At 46.0% G+C, this 18,165-nt stretch overlaps 2 protein-coding genes and 1 non-coding gene across 3 annotated transcripts in view; 2 read left to right on the top strand and 1 right to left on the bottom strand.

Annotated features, from left to right (window-relative positions):
- The window catches only part of CKAP5 (cytoskeleton associated protein 5), a 105,034-nt gene that overhangs the window by 70,603 nt on the left and 16,266 nt on the right, over positions 1-18,165 (top strand). Inside the window, exons 28-37 of the mRNA XM_050955211.1 lie at positions 205-293; positions 1,812-1,937; positions 2,746-2,895; positions 3,434-3,637; positions 3,898-4,033; positions 5,093-5,286; positions 9,207-9,379; positions 10,558-10,731; positions 11,418-11,538; positions 12,323-12,502. Of these exons, the coding sequence (XP_050811168.1) occupies positions 205-293; positions 1,812-1,937; positions 2,746-2,895; positions 3,434-3,637; positions 3,898-4,033; positions 5,093-5,286; positions 9,207-9,379; positions 10,558-10,731; positions 11,418-11,538; positions 12,323-12,502 (1,547 nt within the window). The remainder of the gene's footprint in view (positions 1-204; positions 294-1,811; positions 1,938-2,745; positions 2,896-3,433; positions 3,638-3,897; positions 4,034-5,092; positions 5,287-9,206; positions 9,380-10,557; positions 10,732-11,417; positions 11,539-12,322; positions 12,503-18,165) is intronic.
- F2 (coagulation factor II, thrombin) overlaps positions 9,419-18,165 on the bottom strand; it is a 40,302-nt gene continuing 31,555 nt past the window's right edge. Inside the window, exon 13 of the mRNA XM_050955377.1 lies at positions 9,419-10,305. Within this exon, the coding sequence (XP_050811334.1) occupies positions 10,288-10,305 (18 nt within the window). The 3' untranslated portion in view covers positions 9,419-10,287. The remainder of the gene's footprint in view (positions 10,306-18,165) is intronic.
- Positions 11,594-11,704, top strand: LOC127053023 (small nucleolar RNA SNORD67). The gene has a single exon (XR_007774945.1). It is a non-coding gene; the product is annotated as a small nucleolar RNA SNORD67 (small nucleolar RNA).

Raw genomic sequence — 18,165 nt, 5'->3', positions numbered from 1 at the left:
GTAAATACCTGACTGTTAGCACAGTCATCTTCCTTTGTGCATCTGAAACCCCTGCCTCTCCTTGTGATTTAAGGGTTTTGTTCTTATTATGAGCAACATCCCTTCTCTGCAGTGAGAATGAAGAACAGGGCTGGACTGAATGTGCTGTTCGTGAATGGACTCATTTTTTCAAAATGTGTTTTGAAATAATCTCTTGTTTCCAAGCACCTGCTGAAGATTCAGGGTCCAGCACCATGGAGCCCAAGCCTGACCCCAAAAAGGCCAAAGCAGGAGGAGCTGCCTCTAAAGCTAAGGTACAGTGATACCACCATGCAAGACTAATGATCTTGGTTCCAGCTGGGGAGTGTAACAGCTTGTTAATGGAGCCCTTGATGCTTTTACAGAAGTGCTCTGTGCAAGCTTGAGAGTATCCAGTCTCTCAAGTGAAAGATGCCCTTCACATCCGTTGTGCTGCTATCATTGTTTTTGCCCAGTCCTACTTAATAGGCTTGCCACAGTCTGAAGTTCAGATCACTGGTTCTTTAGCTTCCCTTACTATAAACCTCCTTGGCTTTTTATCGAATATGGTCTGTATTTAAAATGTATCTTGATAAATTTAATCTTGTATTCTGTTCTAATATTATAAAATCTAGTTTTGAACAGTAATTCTGAATCCACATGCCAGAGAAATTCCCATCTTTAGTCCACTGCATCCAAAGGTCTATCTCTCAGCACAGTGCACAATGGAGATGTTTAAGGATGCAATGGTAGCTACAGCTGGCTGTACCTGAGTGCAGAGTTTAAGTTGTACTACCATTAGTGTCTGTTTTTTATATTCTGTTACTTTGCTATTGAACTTACCAGGTAAGTGGGTCAGAAACTTCACAAGTGCTCCTCCACATGTTGGATGCCACTGCAACTATAGCAGTCCATCCTGCCACAAATTTGGAACAGGAAAAACATCAGAGGCAAGGCAGGGGTAGGCAACCTATGGCACGCGTGCTGAAGGCGGCACATGAGCTGATTTTCAATGACACTCACGCTGCCCAGGTCCTGGCCACAAGTCCGGGGGGCTCTGCATTTTAATTTAATTTTAAATAAAGCTTGTTAAACATTTTAAAAACCTTATTTACTTTACATACAACAATAGTTTAGTTATATCTTATAGAAAGAGACCACCTAAAAAACATTAAAATGTATGACTGGCACGCGAAACCTTAAATCAGAGTGAATAAATGAAGACTTGGCAACCTCTTCTGAAAGCTTGCCGAACCCTGGGTTAAGGTGTCTTTGTAAACCAGCCTGCAGCCACTGAATTCCTTCATCTAAAGTCTTTCAAATAACCTAGAATTAGCGCTGTTGAGTGCACAGCAGGTTTGGGGGCTTCAGAGTCTAAAGGGAGTGATTTAGAGGTACATGTTGAGTTGTCTAACCACCAAGCCTTTTCTGTGGCCTATTGCAGCAGTCTGATGGTAATAACAGTATGTCCAAGGCTAATACAAGCCTCACCAAAGGCAATACCAGTCTGACAAAGAACAAACCCATCAAACAGGTACCAACTTAAAGTTTAGACACCCCTAGGTGACTGGTGCACTGGTCAAGTCTGAAGCGTCCTGTCTCACAAAAGTCTATTGCACACTTTGCTGTGGGTTTTGCTTCCACACAGCCAGAGCATGTACCTGAGGATTCTAACCACTGTTGCCAGCTTCTACCTGCATCTCATACACTTGGCCAGCATGAGGTCAGGGGTTGGTGTCTGGCATCACTTGGAATGAAGTGTTGTATATAGGTTTTGCAGTGCTTTCTGCTCAGTACTACTTTTGCTTTTTCAGGGTGCACAAGGGAAGAAGGTACCAAGTAAGCCCAATCTGAAGGAAGATGATGACAAATCAGGTCCTATTTTTATCATTGTCCCAAATGGGAAAGAGCAAAGAATGAAAGATGAGAAAGGATTGAAGGTGAGAGGGATCTTAAGAGCATACTCAATTTTTGTAAGTTTAGGTATTAAAGGAAATACATTGTATTATCTGTGAGCATAGTGTTGCACCTTGTGTAGCATGGGAATCCAGTCTTCATTTGATGTCTTGATACTTCAAAGCTAAGGACTATCTCTTATAGGCTGTTTACAAGGTCTTCAGTCTCCATAGCATGTGTAAGAAAGCAAAAACTGTCTCCTAAGAGAAGTGGCAGAAGCCTCATTGCTTTAGGTCACTCTTAAAACTAGATTCAACCAAACAATAGAGAAAGTAAATATGTAACAAGCCTGGCCAAGCTCTCGGGGTCGGACAAGGTGACCTAATGGGCATCTTCCATCTTTAAGTACTAGAGTTCTGAGAGGCTCCACATGTTGTTGTTTTTTTTTATTCTAACAAGCACCTGTTATCAAGCTTGGCGCTCATAACAAATCTTAATTTGCAGGCTCCTCTTACTTATAAACCTACACTTTTTCGGTTATCTAATGATGGTTGGACCCCCAGCTGGTTAAGTGGGCACATATCTGTAGACATGGTTTAAAGATGAGGTGTTTGGCTTAGATATGACCCATGTTAACACTAGTGTACTAGCAAGTACACTGAAATATTGCTGCTTTCATTCTTATGGATGTAGAATGCTAAACGTGTGCATTTTTTGGTTGCAGGAGGGAGTTTGCTATTCTCTGTGGCTGTTCTGTTAGTTACGCTCTGTGGCTCTTGGGTATCAGCTCAGTAACAAGCAGTATATTGCTGGCCTTGAGTTATGAGTGTGTTTTTGTTTCTTGTTTTGAAGGTGCTGAAATGGAACTTCACTACTCCCCGTGATGAATATATCGAACAGCTAAAAACTCAGATGTCCAGCTGTGTTGCCAGATGGGTACAAGATGAGATGTTTCATACAGACTTTCAGCACCACAACAAGGCATTGGCTGCAATGGTAGAGGTGAGTTAGGGACCTATAGCAGACAACAATGGAATGTGGGATGTCCTTTACCACATCCACATACTGCAGCAGTGAAACATCAGGTTAGGAGTTCTTCCTAAGCGGTCAGTAGGTTAGGAGACTTCATGGTACTAGTTTGGGCACACATTTCTCAAGTTATAGGCCTAAATGAGCACTTTCAGAGGGACAATACAATTAGTATTCATCTCTTTTGCTGAGGGAGGGGGACGCTTTGTTTACTCATTTTAGGTACTGCTCTGAATTTTGTTAGTGAAATCTAGAGGCAGGTGCCAGCTGCTACCATGCAGTGTGGGAGAGTTGCTTAGTATGTAATAGTTGAGGGGTCTCACTAAGGCTTAAAGCCTAAGAATCTTTTATGAATCTACAACAGGAAGCTGCCACCTATAAATAATTCATTTCACTGGAACAGACATGGCTTTTGATTTATACTTTGCCCTTCCTCACTTTTCTTTCCATGGGCTATACCATTTATGAATTTGATCCTGCACAACCTGATGTTTTTTCCCTTCATCTCAAGCACTTGGAGAGTGAAAAAGATGGAGTCATCAGCTGCCTGGATCTGATCTTGAAATGGCTCACCCTACGGTTCTTTGATACCAACACAAGTGTGCTGATGAAGGCCCTTGAATACCTTAAATTGCTTTTCACCTTGCTGAGCCAGGAGGAGTATCATCTTACGGAGAACGAGGCATCCTCTTTCATCCCGTATCTTATCCTGAAGGTACCACATACTGAGGGAAATTAGGATAATGACTTGCCCCTAGACATTGCTAGGGCACCAGCTAATGCTGTAGTTAATCTGTTCTGTACTGCTTTGATGTAGTTACCTTTGAATAGCATGGGTGGGTGGTGTGGCTGGGTTTTTTGAGTGTAAGCCTGGTATCATGCAGACTAACTGGCAAAGTATGCTGCTGGTGCAAAGTATTTAAAAGTGTCCTGTCCTGGTTTCGTTTCTTTTCTCTGATCTCCTCCACCCCCCAGGTTGGGGAACCCAAAGATGTTGTCCGCAAGGATGTGCGTGCCATTCTGAATAGGATGTGCTTAATCTATCCAGCCAGCAAGATGTTCACTTTCATCATGGAGGGGACAAAGTCGAAAAACTCCAAACAGCGGGCAGGTAGGAAATAGCACTGTTGGCTGGAAAACTTTTGGTGTATCATTGTACACATCCCAAACTCATTTCAGAATGCAATGTGGATCAGGATATGCTGGCCATAACACTTTCTGAAAAACTCAGTTTTTCCTATCTGTGATATCTTTCCCCAAATGCATAACAACTTGGGTGACGAGAAGATTGTAAAGAAGAAATATATCAAGCCTCCTTGTCATCTCTCTCATGCTTCTCTCTCTCTGCCTGAGCCACAAACATTATGCCTCAAGCAACATTCTAGTTATCTGGGAGGGGCCTGCTCTGGAATAAGAGTGATTAGGCAGAAAGTGTTAGTCAGTTTTGTCTAACCGAACATCACACACGCACAAATGGTTAAGCTGTCCAGCTCTCATTGATTTACCCACCTCCCACCCGCCAGTTGCACTATTCCTGTACTGATGTATGGAAGAAGGCTCAGTTATTTTCCATAATACTGCAGAACTCCCACAATTCAACCCCTCCCCTCACCCCAGAACCATGCATTGGATTTGAAGCTTCACGTGAAGATTTTTAGCTCTATGGCAGTGAAAAGAACTTTCAGAACTGATGCAAGGTTGCGTTTCAGAATCTGCCAACAGCCTGAAACAGCTGTGTGAACTGTTCCTATTTATCTATGGGGGATTAACTAATCATTACTTTATAGTTAAATGTTGGCATGAATTATTTCACTGCTGCTCATTTTAGCAACACTAAAATTTTCTAAATTTTAGAAACACTAAACTAATGTGCTTATGGCTGGCAATGTTTGGATGGGGGACTGTGGGCCAACTGACTACTGTCAAGGGTGGCTGGATGGCAAATTTAAAAATTCAAGTCCCCTTCAGAACTAAATCACCTCTTACCCTGCCCACAAAGTGAAGGGAGTTTCCAGTTTGTCACCAAATTGAGCACTAGAATGCCACAGACAGAGGCGTTACCACATAATATAGATTCAGGTAACTGCAGGGTATATTGGAATGGGACACTTCTCTTTTTAACTATCTCGGTTGAGGTTCAGTTAAAAAATCAGTGTTTCTGATCCTGTAGAATGCCTGGAAGAGCTGGGGTGTCTCGTTGAGTCATACGGCATGAATGTGTGCCAGCCAACTCCTGGCAAAGCATTAAAGGAGATGGCCATTCACATTGGCGACAGAGACAACACTGTCCGCAATGCTGCACTCAACACCATCGTGACTGTCTACAATGTGCATGGGGACCAGGTGTTCAAGTTGATTGGAAATGTGAGTAACTGGAAATGGAAGGAGGTAGCCTGAACCAGGTTTTAATCTTGTGTAAGGGAATCATTCACAGTGAAGTGGTAATGATCAATCCTGGCACATCCTGCTGCTGACAATGGGATAGATGCAAGGAGCTCTGCTGATGGTGTCAGAGTTAATTCACCATGAAACATCCTTTAAAAGTTATTTGGTTAATTCCAGATTATGGGATCTCTAATCTCCAGTAACCATAGGTGGCAAACTAGAATACTGAAGGAAGAAGTAAATGCTGACTGTGAACCCTTTATAGGGGACTGTATTGTTTGTAAATAGTGATTTGACTTTAGAATGATGATGTGATGCCTCTGGTGAAGTTCTAAACCTTGGATGAAGTTCTAAACTAGGGGTGGTCAAACAATCCCCCCCCCTCCCCCAGCTGGATTTGGCCTGTCAGGGTTTAGGATCCGGCCCGGGGGATTTGCCAGCCCCGTGGCACAGTGGGACTAAGGCAGGCTCCCTGCTTGCCCCGGCCCCATGCCGCTCCCAAAAGCAGCCGACACCATGTCCCTGAGGCCCCTGGGGGAGCAGGGGACAGAGTGCTCTGTGCGCTGACCTCCTGCAGGCACTGCCCCCTCCCGCAGCCCCCATTGGCCAGGAACAGGGAATTGTGCCCAATGGGAGCTTTTGGGGAGGTACCCGCAGGCAAGGCACACGGAGCCCTCTGCCCTCCCACCCCCACCCCCAGTGCCTCAGGGATGTAGTGCCAGCCACTTCCAGGAGTGGCGCGGGGCAGGCAGGAAGCCTGTTTTAGGCTCACTGTGCACTGCTGCTGCTGCTGCTGCTGCTACCCCAGAGCCACTCAAGGTAAGCGATGCTGGGCTGGAGCCCGCACCCAACCCCCTCCTGAACCCGGACCTCCTGCCCATAGACCCCTCCCATGCCTAACCCTTTGCCCTAAGCCCCTTCCTGCACTCCACACCCCCTCCCACACCCTTCAGTCCCTCTTGCATCCCAACCCCATAGCCCAGCCCTACATTCATGGCCCTGCATGCAATTTCCCATCCAGATGTGCCAAAAAGGTTGCCCACCCCATTCTAAACTTTTATGTATTCCAAATGAGGCATAAAACCAGCTGTAGCAATTGTCTTGCTGGCTTGTTTCTTTGAAATAGGAATTCATTTAATCTGACTTTCCACTCTAGCATATAAATGGCAGTGCTGATGTAAGACTCCTTCAATTTTCCTTAGCTCCTTTAGTCTGTACCAGCTCATTCAACTGACTTAATACTTTGAGTGGACAATGTGTTTGGTTGGCATCGCTTGCTCTTCCAGCAAGTATAGTGTCTCATAGCTGTGTCAGTGCACCTTGTCCTGACTTGCATCATATGTTGCAGGGAATGGGTGGCAAGAGACCAGTCTCTCTCAATGCTTCAAGTTATTGTAACCATGTAATAAAACTATAATTTAAAACAACCATTATACAAATTCCAGTGTAACAAATGTAGGATGAAATTTTGAAATTCTCTCTCTAGTGGAGAGAACAGCAGATGGGGACTTGGAAAACTCCAGCTCTATTTCCAGCTCTGCCTCTGGCCTGCTGGATAACTTTGTCCAAGTCACTTCACTTTTCTGTGCCTCAGTTTCACCATCTGTACAGTGGGAATAATGTTTCCTTCATGGAGATCTGCTGATGAGAAGAACTGTGTAAGAGCTAAGTAGTAGTAGTAGTAGTATTACTTGGCCCTAGTAACATCACAGCTGCGAACCTATATGATGATTACAACTGCCTTGGTGACCACTAACTCCTAAAATTTCTGGGGTTTTTTGTTTAATTAAAAAAACCTAGAAAATTTGCTTACAAGGAACTTTGTCAAAGCAGTGTTACAGTTGATGTGGTATATCATGCTCTTCCAGAAAGTAGAGTTCAGCAAAACTTGGTCATGTAAAAAACAGGGAATAGTGAAGGTATGTGTTGATGCAACCTTAACTCTGTCTCTTCAAGTGATGTGCCAATATGTCCTCAACATGCACGTGTGCTGTATTTAACAGGAGCTACCTATACTTGCCATACACTTGAACCCTTAGCCTACTTCGCAGAAAGTACACCACATTGCTAAATTTTACAACCCCTTCATTTTTATGTGCATGATGCTATCTAATGCTATACTTCCATTTACCATTCATTAAATTCAGTTCACACTAATCTCCTACTTAAGTGCTGTCATTCCCCATGGCAAGATAACCCCAGTGCCCCATTACTGATGCAATTTATGCAGTGCATTGCTGAAATGGGACATAGTGTATCTCTCAAGGTCCACATGCGTCTCTTCCTTCTGATCACACATGGGTCAGAGAGGGGCTTCCATGCACAGTCAAAGGGTCACAGCCCCTCAGATAACCTCCTGTCAGTCACAGCTCTTCCAAGTTGCTCTAACTGATTTTTCCACTGTTCAGTGCATTTACACAGTGAATGCAGCTGGACGGCATCAGATAATTCCCGAGTGACTATTTCCAGCTTGGTGGGAGGGGAGGTGTGGAGTTAGTTGCCTGGGCACACATCTTAGCTCTTCACTTTCTGGTTTTCACAAATTCAGGCTTTGCCGAACTTGATGTTCTTGAAGAGCATGAGAAATGCCACCAGGCAACTTTGGCTCTGCATTGTTTTGTTGTCAGCCAATGAAGGGTTTCCCTACCCTGTATAACTAAAAGGGTTTTTGGTTTGGCAATGAGACCTCTCCCTATCCATTATACTCTTCTATATGGCTTGCCCTCCCCGCTGATATTTATAGAGTGGTTAAAAAATGGAGTTTGTGTACATATCTGTCTGCACTGCGTAGTTGTGAAATATAGCATTCCTAAGAGTGTGTGCAAGTGTTTTGGAGGTCCTACATGAAGAATGTTATGAGGTGGGAACCAAGGCTGCTGCTACCTTGTCCCTTTTTAAACCTCCACCTCCCACCCCAGGAAATAGAAGTTATTGGAATGGATTTATTTTGCTTCAGTCACTTATCCCTGGTAATTTTGCTCCCTATGAGAAACAGTCCCACCTAAGTTCTCTTATTTTCCTTCCTCTTGCTTGTCCATTAGTGTTTTGGGCTACTCACCAGAATGAGCAGTTAGTGTGACTATGCAGAAGCAACACTCAATCTTCCAGTCACCTGTTCTTTCTTAAAAGTTCTGTTCTCAGAATACCAAGGTTTAGCAGAAAGAACTGAAGTAGCTGGACCTCCCAGCCTCATATAATCAGCTTTGCATGGTCAGTGCCCCAAGGTGGCTGCTTGTGCAATTCCAAAAGGCCCTGCATTTCTGGAAGGGTCCCAAAGCTCAGTGGGATGGAGAGCACATCTGACAAGTGTGACTATGCAGAGGCAACATTCAATCAGATTATAGTTCCCAGTAAGTAACGTCTTTTCCTGAATCCTTTTAGTAAGTTTATGAACTTACCTCTTCTCACTTGAAGATATGGGAGTCCAGCTCCTTTAATGTAGCTTCAGCTTGGATTATTCACACTTGATACCTTAGAAGAGGTTAAGAGGGCACCTCTCTTCTTTATAGGAAGGTCTCAGCACTGCCTGTACTTCTGTCTGGAGTGTCTTGAATGTGCTTTTATTATTTTCCACCTTGTATTGCAGGGGTACCCTTTGCTAAAACTTAATACTCATATGCTGTAACTACTAGCTGTAATTTCTCAACCATGAAGACCTTAGAATCTGGAGGACACTTCAGATAGATTGTAACCATTCCAAGGTTAATCATATTAAGGGCCTTAAGTCAATGGTCTGGTTGCTTCTCCGGAGGAAGGAGGCTAAATGTTGACCTCTCCTGCTATCCCATAGCACTGTGTAGTAACTTCAGATGAATGGAGTAGGATTGTGTATATCATAGGTGGCAGCTGCATTTCCTAAAACGTTTGCAGACTGAACTGAAGTTGTCTTTCTCTCACAGCTTTCTGAGAAAGACATGAGCATGCTGGAAGAGAGAATAAAGCGGGCTGCTAAGAGGCCCGCTGCTGCGCCGGCAAGGCAGTCAGAAGAGAAACCTCAGCGTGCTCCGAGCACGAATGCTAATGCTAGCGTGCTGAGGAAAGGACCGGCTGAGGACATGTCTTCCAAACTCAAGTATGTAATGAAATAGTTATGGTTTTCTCTGTCTTCTGCAGTGTTACCTTAGTTCTTGTAGTCATTGTCTTTGCATGTTGTGAAAACTGTCTGGGCAAATATTGTAAAACAAAGTGTGTGTTTGTTTGAATCTCTCTTCATTGTTTTGTCTTGTCTGTCTCTTGAATCCTTTCTAAATGGTCTTGTGCCTTCTTTCACTGCTTCTCCATGGACAGAATTATGTTTCGCACTTATAGGATGTAAGTACTGTCCACTAACTCCTTGGTAGCAGGGCTCTTGTATCTTTCTAACTTCTGCCTTAATCATTCCCTCTGAGTGCCTGACTTTTTATGCTGGCCAGTTCTAAGTATTTGTAAATAACTGAGACTAAAATTACAAGAATAGAGGGCTTCTACCAAGAACAACTACAACCCAAACTGCTAGCAGACATGGCAATTCCATGCTGGGCAACTGCTGAAAATATTAGAACTCCATTCCCATGTGTTGCATTAAACTTGGTATTGATTAGAATCCATTCTTAATTTGATAGGGCCAGTGTACAGAGGCCAGCTAGATGAGCATTTTGAATCTCAGAGCTTGGGGATACATACTCATATCACAAACAAAGCTTAGTAACTGTATCTTGAACCACATGTCAATGTATTTTAGATCATTCTGATTTTTGGAGAAAAGGCCCCTGGTGAAACTTATGTAATAGAATGTTCCACCTAAAGGGAATCTAATCTCTAACATGAAAGTGTTTCAAGACCCTCTGGGAGTCCTGGATGCTGATTGGCTTGTCTGGTTATTAATTCAGTTAGTGTACCTTCTCTTAGCTGTGATAAAGAAGACCTGAGCTTCAATAAGATGTCCCATCAATGCCGTCTTTGGTGCTGGATCTCCGTCATAGGCAGAGCAATGCATGTCTGTCACAACTTCACTGTGGGCTGTAGGGAAAACCAGCAGCTTCTCAGGTGAACTATGAAAGCAAGTAATTTGGCGGTGACTCTCCTGGCTTGCATAAGCCTTTACTGCTAACAGCTGGGGGAACTGTAAAGGGTTCATTTAGAGGACTGAATAAAATGAGATCTGCAAAATCACAACCTTGATATGAGAGCTTAGGACTACCACTGGATGCTAGTGTTACCATGCTGGCTTAGTGTGTATAGATATAAACACCTTTGTTCTGGTTTCCATAGCCAAGCCCGCAACGTGAGTGGCCATTCTGAGATAACTCATACAGTTCCACGGGAATTCCAGCTGGATCTAGATGAAATTGAGAATGACAATGGCACAGTTCGATGCGAGATGCCAGCACTTGTACAGCACAAATTAGATGACATCTTTGAGCCAGTCCTCATCCCAGAACCCAAGTGAGTTTAGATGTGTTCCTGCTTAGATGAACACCAATTGAAACTGTCTAGAACAGAGATGGGCAAACTATGGCCTATGGGCCACATATGGCCTGCGGGACCCTCCTGGCCAGCCCCTGAGCTCTTGCCCTGGGAGGCTCACTCCTGGCCCCTCTCCCGCAGCCTCAGCTCACTGCTGCACTGGCGCAGTGCTCTGGGTGGCCAGGCAGCACAGCTGCAGAGCCCGGCCTGACCCAGTGCTCTGTGCTGCATGTGGTGTGGCTGGCTCCAACTGGGCAGCATGGCTGTAGTGCTGCCAGCCACTGGTGCACCAAGCAGTGTGGTAAGGGGGCAGGGAGCAGGTGGGGTTGGATAGAGGGCAGGGGAGTTCAGGGTGGTGGTCAGGTTCCCATGATCTTGCTACGCAGAGGAAAAGGAAGCCTCGTCTCATGGTTAACGCATAGTCTGAGTGAGATTAGGTTGTACTCTCAGTTCTGTCCCAGGTAGCTATGTGATTAAGACACATCACTTAACATCTCTTTTCCATCCTCTGTAAATGAGAATGAAACTCTCCTCACAGGGATGTCTGTGAGGATGGATCCCGCTTTAAGTATCTTTGAGATCTGACTGGAAGGCACCAGTGAAGTGCAGGTTGGAACTATTTTTTCATGGAGAGTCATAAGACCTTTCCCTTCTCAACTGTTTAGGATTCGTGCTGTGTCCCCACACTTCGATGACATGCACAGTAATACAGCTTCCACCATCAACTTTGTCATCTCCCAGGTAGCCAGTGGTGACATAAATACTAGTATCCAGGCTCTGGCACAGGTAAGTGGAACTTTTAGTTGGTAGCTACAGTGCACTGATCTTAAGGCCAGTAGTCTGCGAGAGTGATGAGTTGCACACTGGTGGTGTTGCCATGTCAGGTGATGTGGGCACCACTCAGAATCTCCCTGATGACAAAGCCAAGTGCACAGGGGCCATCTGACTCGCTAATTCCATAAGTTTTCCATCAGACAGAACGTAGGACGTGTTCTGTAGGTGGGAACTTGTAGTAGATCATCCATATAGATTCCAGCTCTGAGCTGGTGATGGCTGTCAGTGGTGATGAAATGGTGGTGGTGTCTTAGACTTTCTTCCTATTTCAGCTTTGCTTTTACCCTGACATACGTTCAGGTTACTGGGATGTCTCACCTCCATATTGTGCTGGTGAGGGTTAATTTTTGATTAAACTGCCTTGCATATCCCAAGTGTAGGAGTTACATGCCCTGACTCATAACCCTTGAACCATTTTGTTAGGGAGCGCCATGCCCAGAAAATTACACAAGACCAATAATGACAAAATCCGTAATATAAGCTCTTGATCACTCAAAATTTTGCACAGTTCCATGAGTACAGGATGGAAGTCATAGCTAAGCAAGGGATCACTAATGCCACTGAATGTACTGGGATTAGTTGTAGAAGTGCAAAGTCACTAATTTTTAGATGAATTTTTAGAAAGCAGATGTCTTGACTAATGAAATAGTAAGTGTGGGGGAAGCTAAGTTAAACATTCTTCCTGTACTGTTTGCAGAGGATCAACTTTAATGTGTCTGGGGTGTTTTGCTCTTAGATTGATGAGGTCCTCAGACAGGAGGACAAAGCAGAAGCCATGTCTGGACACATTGACCAGTTCCTAATAGCTACATTCATGCAGCTCCGACTGATCTACAACACACACATGGCAGATGAGAAACTGGACAAGGATGAGATAGTCAAGCTCTACAGCTGCATCATCGGGAACATGATCTCGGTAAGGCAGGGAGGAAAGGGAACAAGCCTTGTGCAAGTGAATGGGTGGAGATGACACTGTCCTGCACTGACCTTGCCATCTAGTGAATCTTGTTTAAGAAGGCTTCTTTCTAGCTAGTCTCTAAAATGGCTCATTTGGAGCTAATCTAGCAACAGCCCTGTGCAGGAAATCAAATTGGATACAAAGTACATGATGCATAGGGGGAATGAGTGCTTCATGTCTGTCTCCAGCCAATGCTCAGATTAGCTGCAAGCATCCTGGGACAACAGAGGTTAAGGAATCTTATTCCAAAGAGGACTATAGTTAGACAGACACTCTCTGGATGGGTTGGTGTGATGTATAGATTGAGCTTTGTGTCTAGTACTGTACAGAACATGCATATCCTCATTGTTTTATGAAACTTGCTGATAAATGGTAGCCCGTTTCAGACATTATTTATACACGAGATGTTGATTGAATGGTGAGCTTTCATTCTACCATGAATACCGCGGCTGAAAGGTTAGTGATTGCTACAGTTGGGGTTGTTTGTCTTCAATTGCTGAAAGTTTCTAGACTTGGTTTCTGTCAGAAGATGACTTTTTTAACTTTCTAACATGGCACAGTTATCTGAAATGAGGCAGTGGCAAGGGGGAAATACTTTCCCTGTTGCAACAGCTTGTGACCACCCTGAATAACTCTAGTGCTGAAATTGAGCAGGGATGAGGCCTTGTCTAAAGGAAGTACCATTGACTACTAAAAATGACTTGTTGTATCCCTAGTCAGGAGATTGGGAAATGTATTTTTGTTCTAGCATTTTTAAGGCCAGAAATGGCCATTATGATTTAGTCTGACTTCCTGCATAACACAGACTGTAGAATTTGTATATCAAGCCTAGTAACTTGTGGCTGAACTAGAGCATGAGGTACGGTACAGTCTGGATGTTACAGTCTTCCAAACATCCTAAGTAAAATATGGCTGCGTTGTATAGGTCTGCCTGATTTCAGTGTATGGTGGAGGAGGCATAGACTGTGTTACCTTAATTTAGAGCCCTTGTTCATATACATTATGATCACTAGTTGTTCCCCATTTCCCCCTCCCCCCAACACCCACCTTGTTCAGTGCACAGGATGGGTGGTGCTCAGTTAATGATATGCTATTATTTTTTCCCCTTGTTCATTGTGCATCCCCATGCCTTCTTTAGTGCACACTGTTCAAATTTTGTTCTTAAGACAGAATTATTTCTTTCGGGCATTTCTGTGGTGTTCATCACATAGTGTGAGTGCTTCTCAAATTATTAATTTTATTTTTCACAACACCCCTGAGATTCGGGAGCGGGGAGAGTTGTTTATTATCCCAATTTTACAGATGAGGAGCTGGGCCACAGAGGAATTTGAGATGTCTAGTCCTGATGTTTGAGTATATGTAGCATTGTACAGCACTTCATATAGTCACTGCACAGCTCCATTGAATGCAGTTGTTGTGAGTGTACAGTGCTTCTGCGAATTAGACCCCAAGATCTGAAGTCAAGTGCCAAAAAATGGGGAGAACACAATTAGTGACCACCTGTGAAAAGTCTGGTTTAAGTGACTTGCTTAGCATCACATAGGAACTCTGTGGCAGAGGTGGGGACAAAATTCAGTTTTCCGGGCAGCATTCAACTGCCTTAATCAGGAGAGGATCCTTTTTCTTCCTGCAATCCTCTGCTTCATTTACTACACATGTTCCAGTTTTTGCAACAAATGAAGCAGGGGTCCTATAGACCAGTGTTTCTCAACGACTAGTCCATGGACCAGTGCCAGTCCCTGACACAGTTTAAGAAGGCAGCAACTCAGTCCCTGGTATCAAAAAGGAAGGTTGAGAAATTATGCTATAGACAACAGTCTCCTTCACCACACAACCCTGATTCAACCCCACAGCAGGCCCATCCTGTGGAGGAAAATATATTATATTATGATCATAATGCATATACACAAGGGGGCAGAACTAAGGTTGCAGAGGCATCCTTAACTCTGGCATCTCCTAACTTGTGATTAGAGCTGGGCAAATTGGACATTTTTGGTTTGTTGGCAATTCTGAAAAATCAAATAAAGGTTTTCAGTTTTGGGTTGAATTGAAACCAACTTTTTTTTAAAAAAAAAATCTTTCAGCTAATCAGAGTCAAAACATTTCATTTCAGCCTGAAACATTTGTTTAGCTATTCAGTCATTTTTGACAAAAGAACAAGAAAACTATATTCACAAAAGGGCCGTAGGAAGAGGTGGCAGTGATGTCTTCCTTTTATAGCTTTAGCCCAATGGTTAAGACACTCACCAGGGATTTGGGAGACTTTGGGTTCAGTTCCCCCTGTTTTTGCCTGATATGGAGATGAGATTTGAACTTGGGTCTCACATGTGGGAGAGTGCCCTAGCTGCTGGGATATGCTGATGTGGGTCTTAACATGGGACAGTGTCAGGAGTGGGTGGGTGAGATTCTGTGTCCTGCATTGTGCAGGAGGTCAGACTAGATGATCATAATGGTCCCTTCTGACCTTAAAGTCTATGAGTCTATAAGAGGAAAGATTGTTTATAAATAGAGTAATTGGAGCAGGGACTTAAACCTGGGTTTCCTCATCATAGGTTATTGCCCTGTCTACTGGGCTGTGGAATCATTCTCTCACTTTACCTGGCCCAGTGACTACCCATTATCATGAATATGAATGACAATGGTAGAAGAATGGTGATACTTAAACATTTTTTTAGGTTCCATCCAGGCTCTGGAGGGGAGTATGCTCTAGTATGCACAGGCTTTTCTGCCCCAACTACTGTTTCTTCTTCGAGTGATTGCTCATATCCATTCCAGGTAGGTGTGCGCGTGCTGCGTGCACGTTTGTCGGAAGATGTTTATCCTAGCAACCCCGGTGGGTCGGCTGAGTCGCCCCCTGGAGTGGTGCCGCCATGGCGGCAGATATATACCCCGCCGACTCCACCACTTCTCAGTTCCTTCTTACCGCCCGTGTCGGTCATTGGAACAGTGGAGCGCAGCTTAGCTGTCCTCCAGTCCTCTAGCTACTCCTTCTTCTTCGCTTTCTTGTTGCATATAGTTGGTTTTATTTATATTAAACTAACTATAACTAGTTCTTAGTGTATATAGTTCAGCGGGGTTTGGGCATTAGCCCTTCCCCGCACCTGGTGGCGGGGCCCATGCCCGGTTCACCAGGGTTTAAACCGTGCTCGGCCTGTCATAAGCAGATGCCCACAAGCGATCCCCACGACTCATGTCTAAAGTGCCTTGGGATAAGTGCCGTATTTGTAAGGCATTTAAACTGAGGACAAAGAAAGAAAGAAAGAGACTTTTTCGCTTAAAGAATCTCCTCATGGAGGCAGCTTTGAACCCTCCATCCTCGGCGCTGAGCAATCTGCTAGTAGCGCTCCTCCGGCACCGGACCGTCCTGGCACCGGCAAGACACCGTGGCACCGGCCATCTCCGGCACAGGGACCTGCTCGGCACCGATCTCTCTCCCCGAAGCAGAAGAGGTTGAAGCCCTCCACTACCTCTGTGTTCTTGATTCCACAGTTGCAGCCTCGTTTGGACCACCCAGCACCTACACCTGCCATCGCACCGACTGCTGCAGTAGCGTCAACTCCAGTCCCACGAGGGCCGTCGAGTCCGGTCCCTGAGAGCTCCCCGCTGAGGCCTGTGGTTGAGCTTACGGTCCCCTCTACACCAGAGACATTCTCTGCAGCCAGGGACCTTATAGCCATGACAGAGTCTGTCCTGCCTCAACCCCTGGCACCGCCGGTGTGGGTACTACACTCCAGAGGCAAACCAGCTATATTGAGACCTCCTTCCATTGGCACGGCAGACCGGCACCGATCACGGTCTAGGTCCTGGCGCTGTTCACGATCTCATGGACGGTCATGGTCCTGACGCCGCTCGTAGTCCCAGCACCGCTCACCTATCCGGTACCGGTTGTACTTGCGGCATAGATTGACGTCTCGGCCTCCAACCCGGTACTCTTGGTACCGCTCCAGCTCCCGGCACCGCGACTCTCGCAGGCGTTCCCATTGCCGACGTTCAAGATCCAGGTCGACCTCCTGGCACCGCGCCAGTCACAGGTCCCGGTCTTGCTCTTGGCACTGGTATGACTCCAGGTGCTGATCCCCAGTGCTGAGGAGATCATCGACAGTGAGACAGAGGGACACTACCACGGTCTCTCAGCTCCTCCCTGGCCGTCCCGGCACCCGTCCGTGTCTTCCCAGGTGGACAGTGCATATGCCCAGGACAGAGACGCTGATGTGCCATGCGCATTATTCCATGAGCCCCAGGCTCAGGATCGCGGACCTCAACAGTGGACATTCTGGACACCTTGGGCATAACATCAGGCCCAAGGTGTGCATCCAGACCCATTGCGCTTGGCCACATCAGAGCACCAGGTGCCAGAGGCCACCATTAGCTGCCCTCCTCCTTCTGTTTCGGAGGAAGTGTTGACCCAGCCACAGGTCTCCCACATCCCGAGGGAGACAGAGGCTGTCCACTCAGAGGAGCCCTCGACTGACCCGCTTGTCCTGGGTCTCTCCTCATCCTCCTCCCCTGACAAGGCAGTAGCCGGAATGTCGTCGGTAGGGCCCCCCACCTATCAACCTAAGGGCCCACCAGGACCTCCTCAGGCGTGTTGCACAGAATATGAACTTGCAAGTCGAGGAGGCCCCAGATATGGAGGATCCAGTGGTGGACATCTTAACATCAGATGCCCCCATGAGAGTGGCCCTCCCCTTTATACGGACAATCCAGGCTAATGCCAACACAATCTGGCATTCTCCAGCCTCTGTTCCACCTGCCGCCCGGGGAGTGGAACGTAAATATATGGTGCCCTCCAAGGGCTACGAATATTTATATGTCCATCCCCCTCCTTGCTCCCTTGTTCAGTCGTTCAACAAGAGGGAACACCATGGCCAGCAGGTCCCAGCCCCGAAATCAAAAGATGCAAGGCGCATGGACTTACGGGGCCACAACTTCTATTCCACAGGGGCGCTCCAACTCCGCATGGCTAATCAGCAAGCCCTACTTAGCCGCTATAATTACAGTACCTGGGCAGCGGCGGACAAATTCAAGGAGTTGCTCCCGCAGGACTCCCGTCAGGAATTTGCTGCCATCCTGGATGAGGGAAAAAAGGTGGCTAGAACTTCCCTCCAGGCTTCCCTGGACGCGGCGGACTCTGCAGCCAGGACCCTAGCCTCCGGGGTGACTATGAGGCATATATCTTGGCTGCAAGTCTCAGGCCTTCCCTCAGAGCTACAACATACTATCCGGGACCTCCCCTTTGAAGGGCAAGGCCTGTTTTCAGATAAGACTGACCCTAGGCTGCAAAGCCTAAAAGACAAAAGGGTCATCATGCGCTCGCTGGGCATGCATACGCCAGTGACTCAGTGCAGGCCGTTCCGCCCCCAGCCATACCGCTCTTACCCTCAGCCCAGACAGAGACAGGACATTGCTAGAAGGCGGGGTAGAACCAGTCGCCGGAGACAGTCAGGCAATCAAGGGGGCCAGAACAAAGGTCCCTCCAAACCTTCCACAGGGCCGAAATCCTCCTTTTGAAAATGTGCCCTCGGGCACCATACCAGTATCGTCAAACAATCCGTCCCCATCTTTCTCCAACTGCCTCTCCCTTTTCCTCCCTGCATGGTCCCGGCTAATGTCAAATCGCT

Source organism: Gopherus flavomarginatus, chromosome 5 (genome assembly GCF_025201925.1).
Source record: "Gopherus flavomarginatus isolate rGopFla2 chromosome 5, rGopFla2.mat.asm, whole genome shotgun sequence".
In the NCBI taxonomy this organism is placed as follows: Eukaryota; Metazoa; Chordata; order Testudines; family Testudinidae; genus Gopherus; species Gopherus flavomarginatus.
Note: the sequence above shows the minus strand (reverse complement) of the source record. Positions and strands in the feature narration are given on the sequence as shown.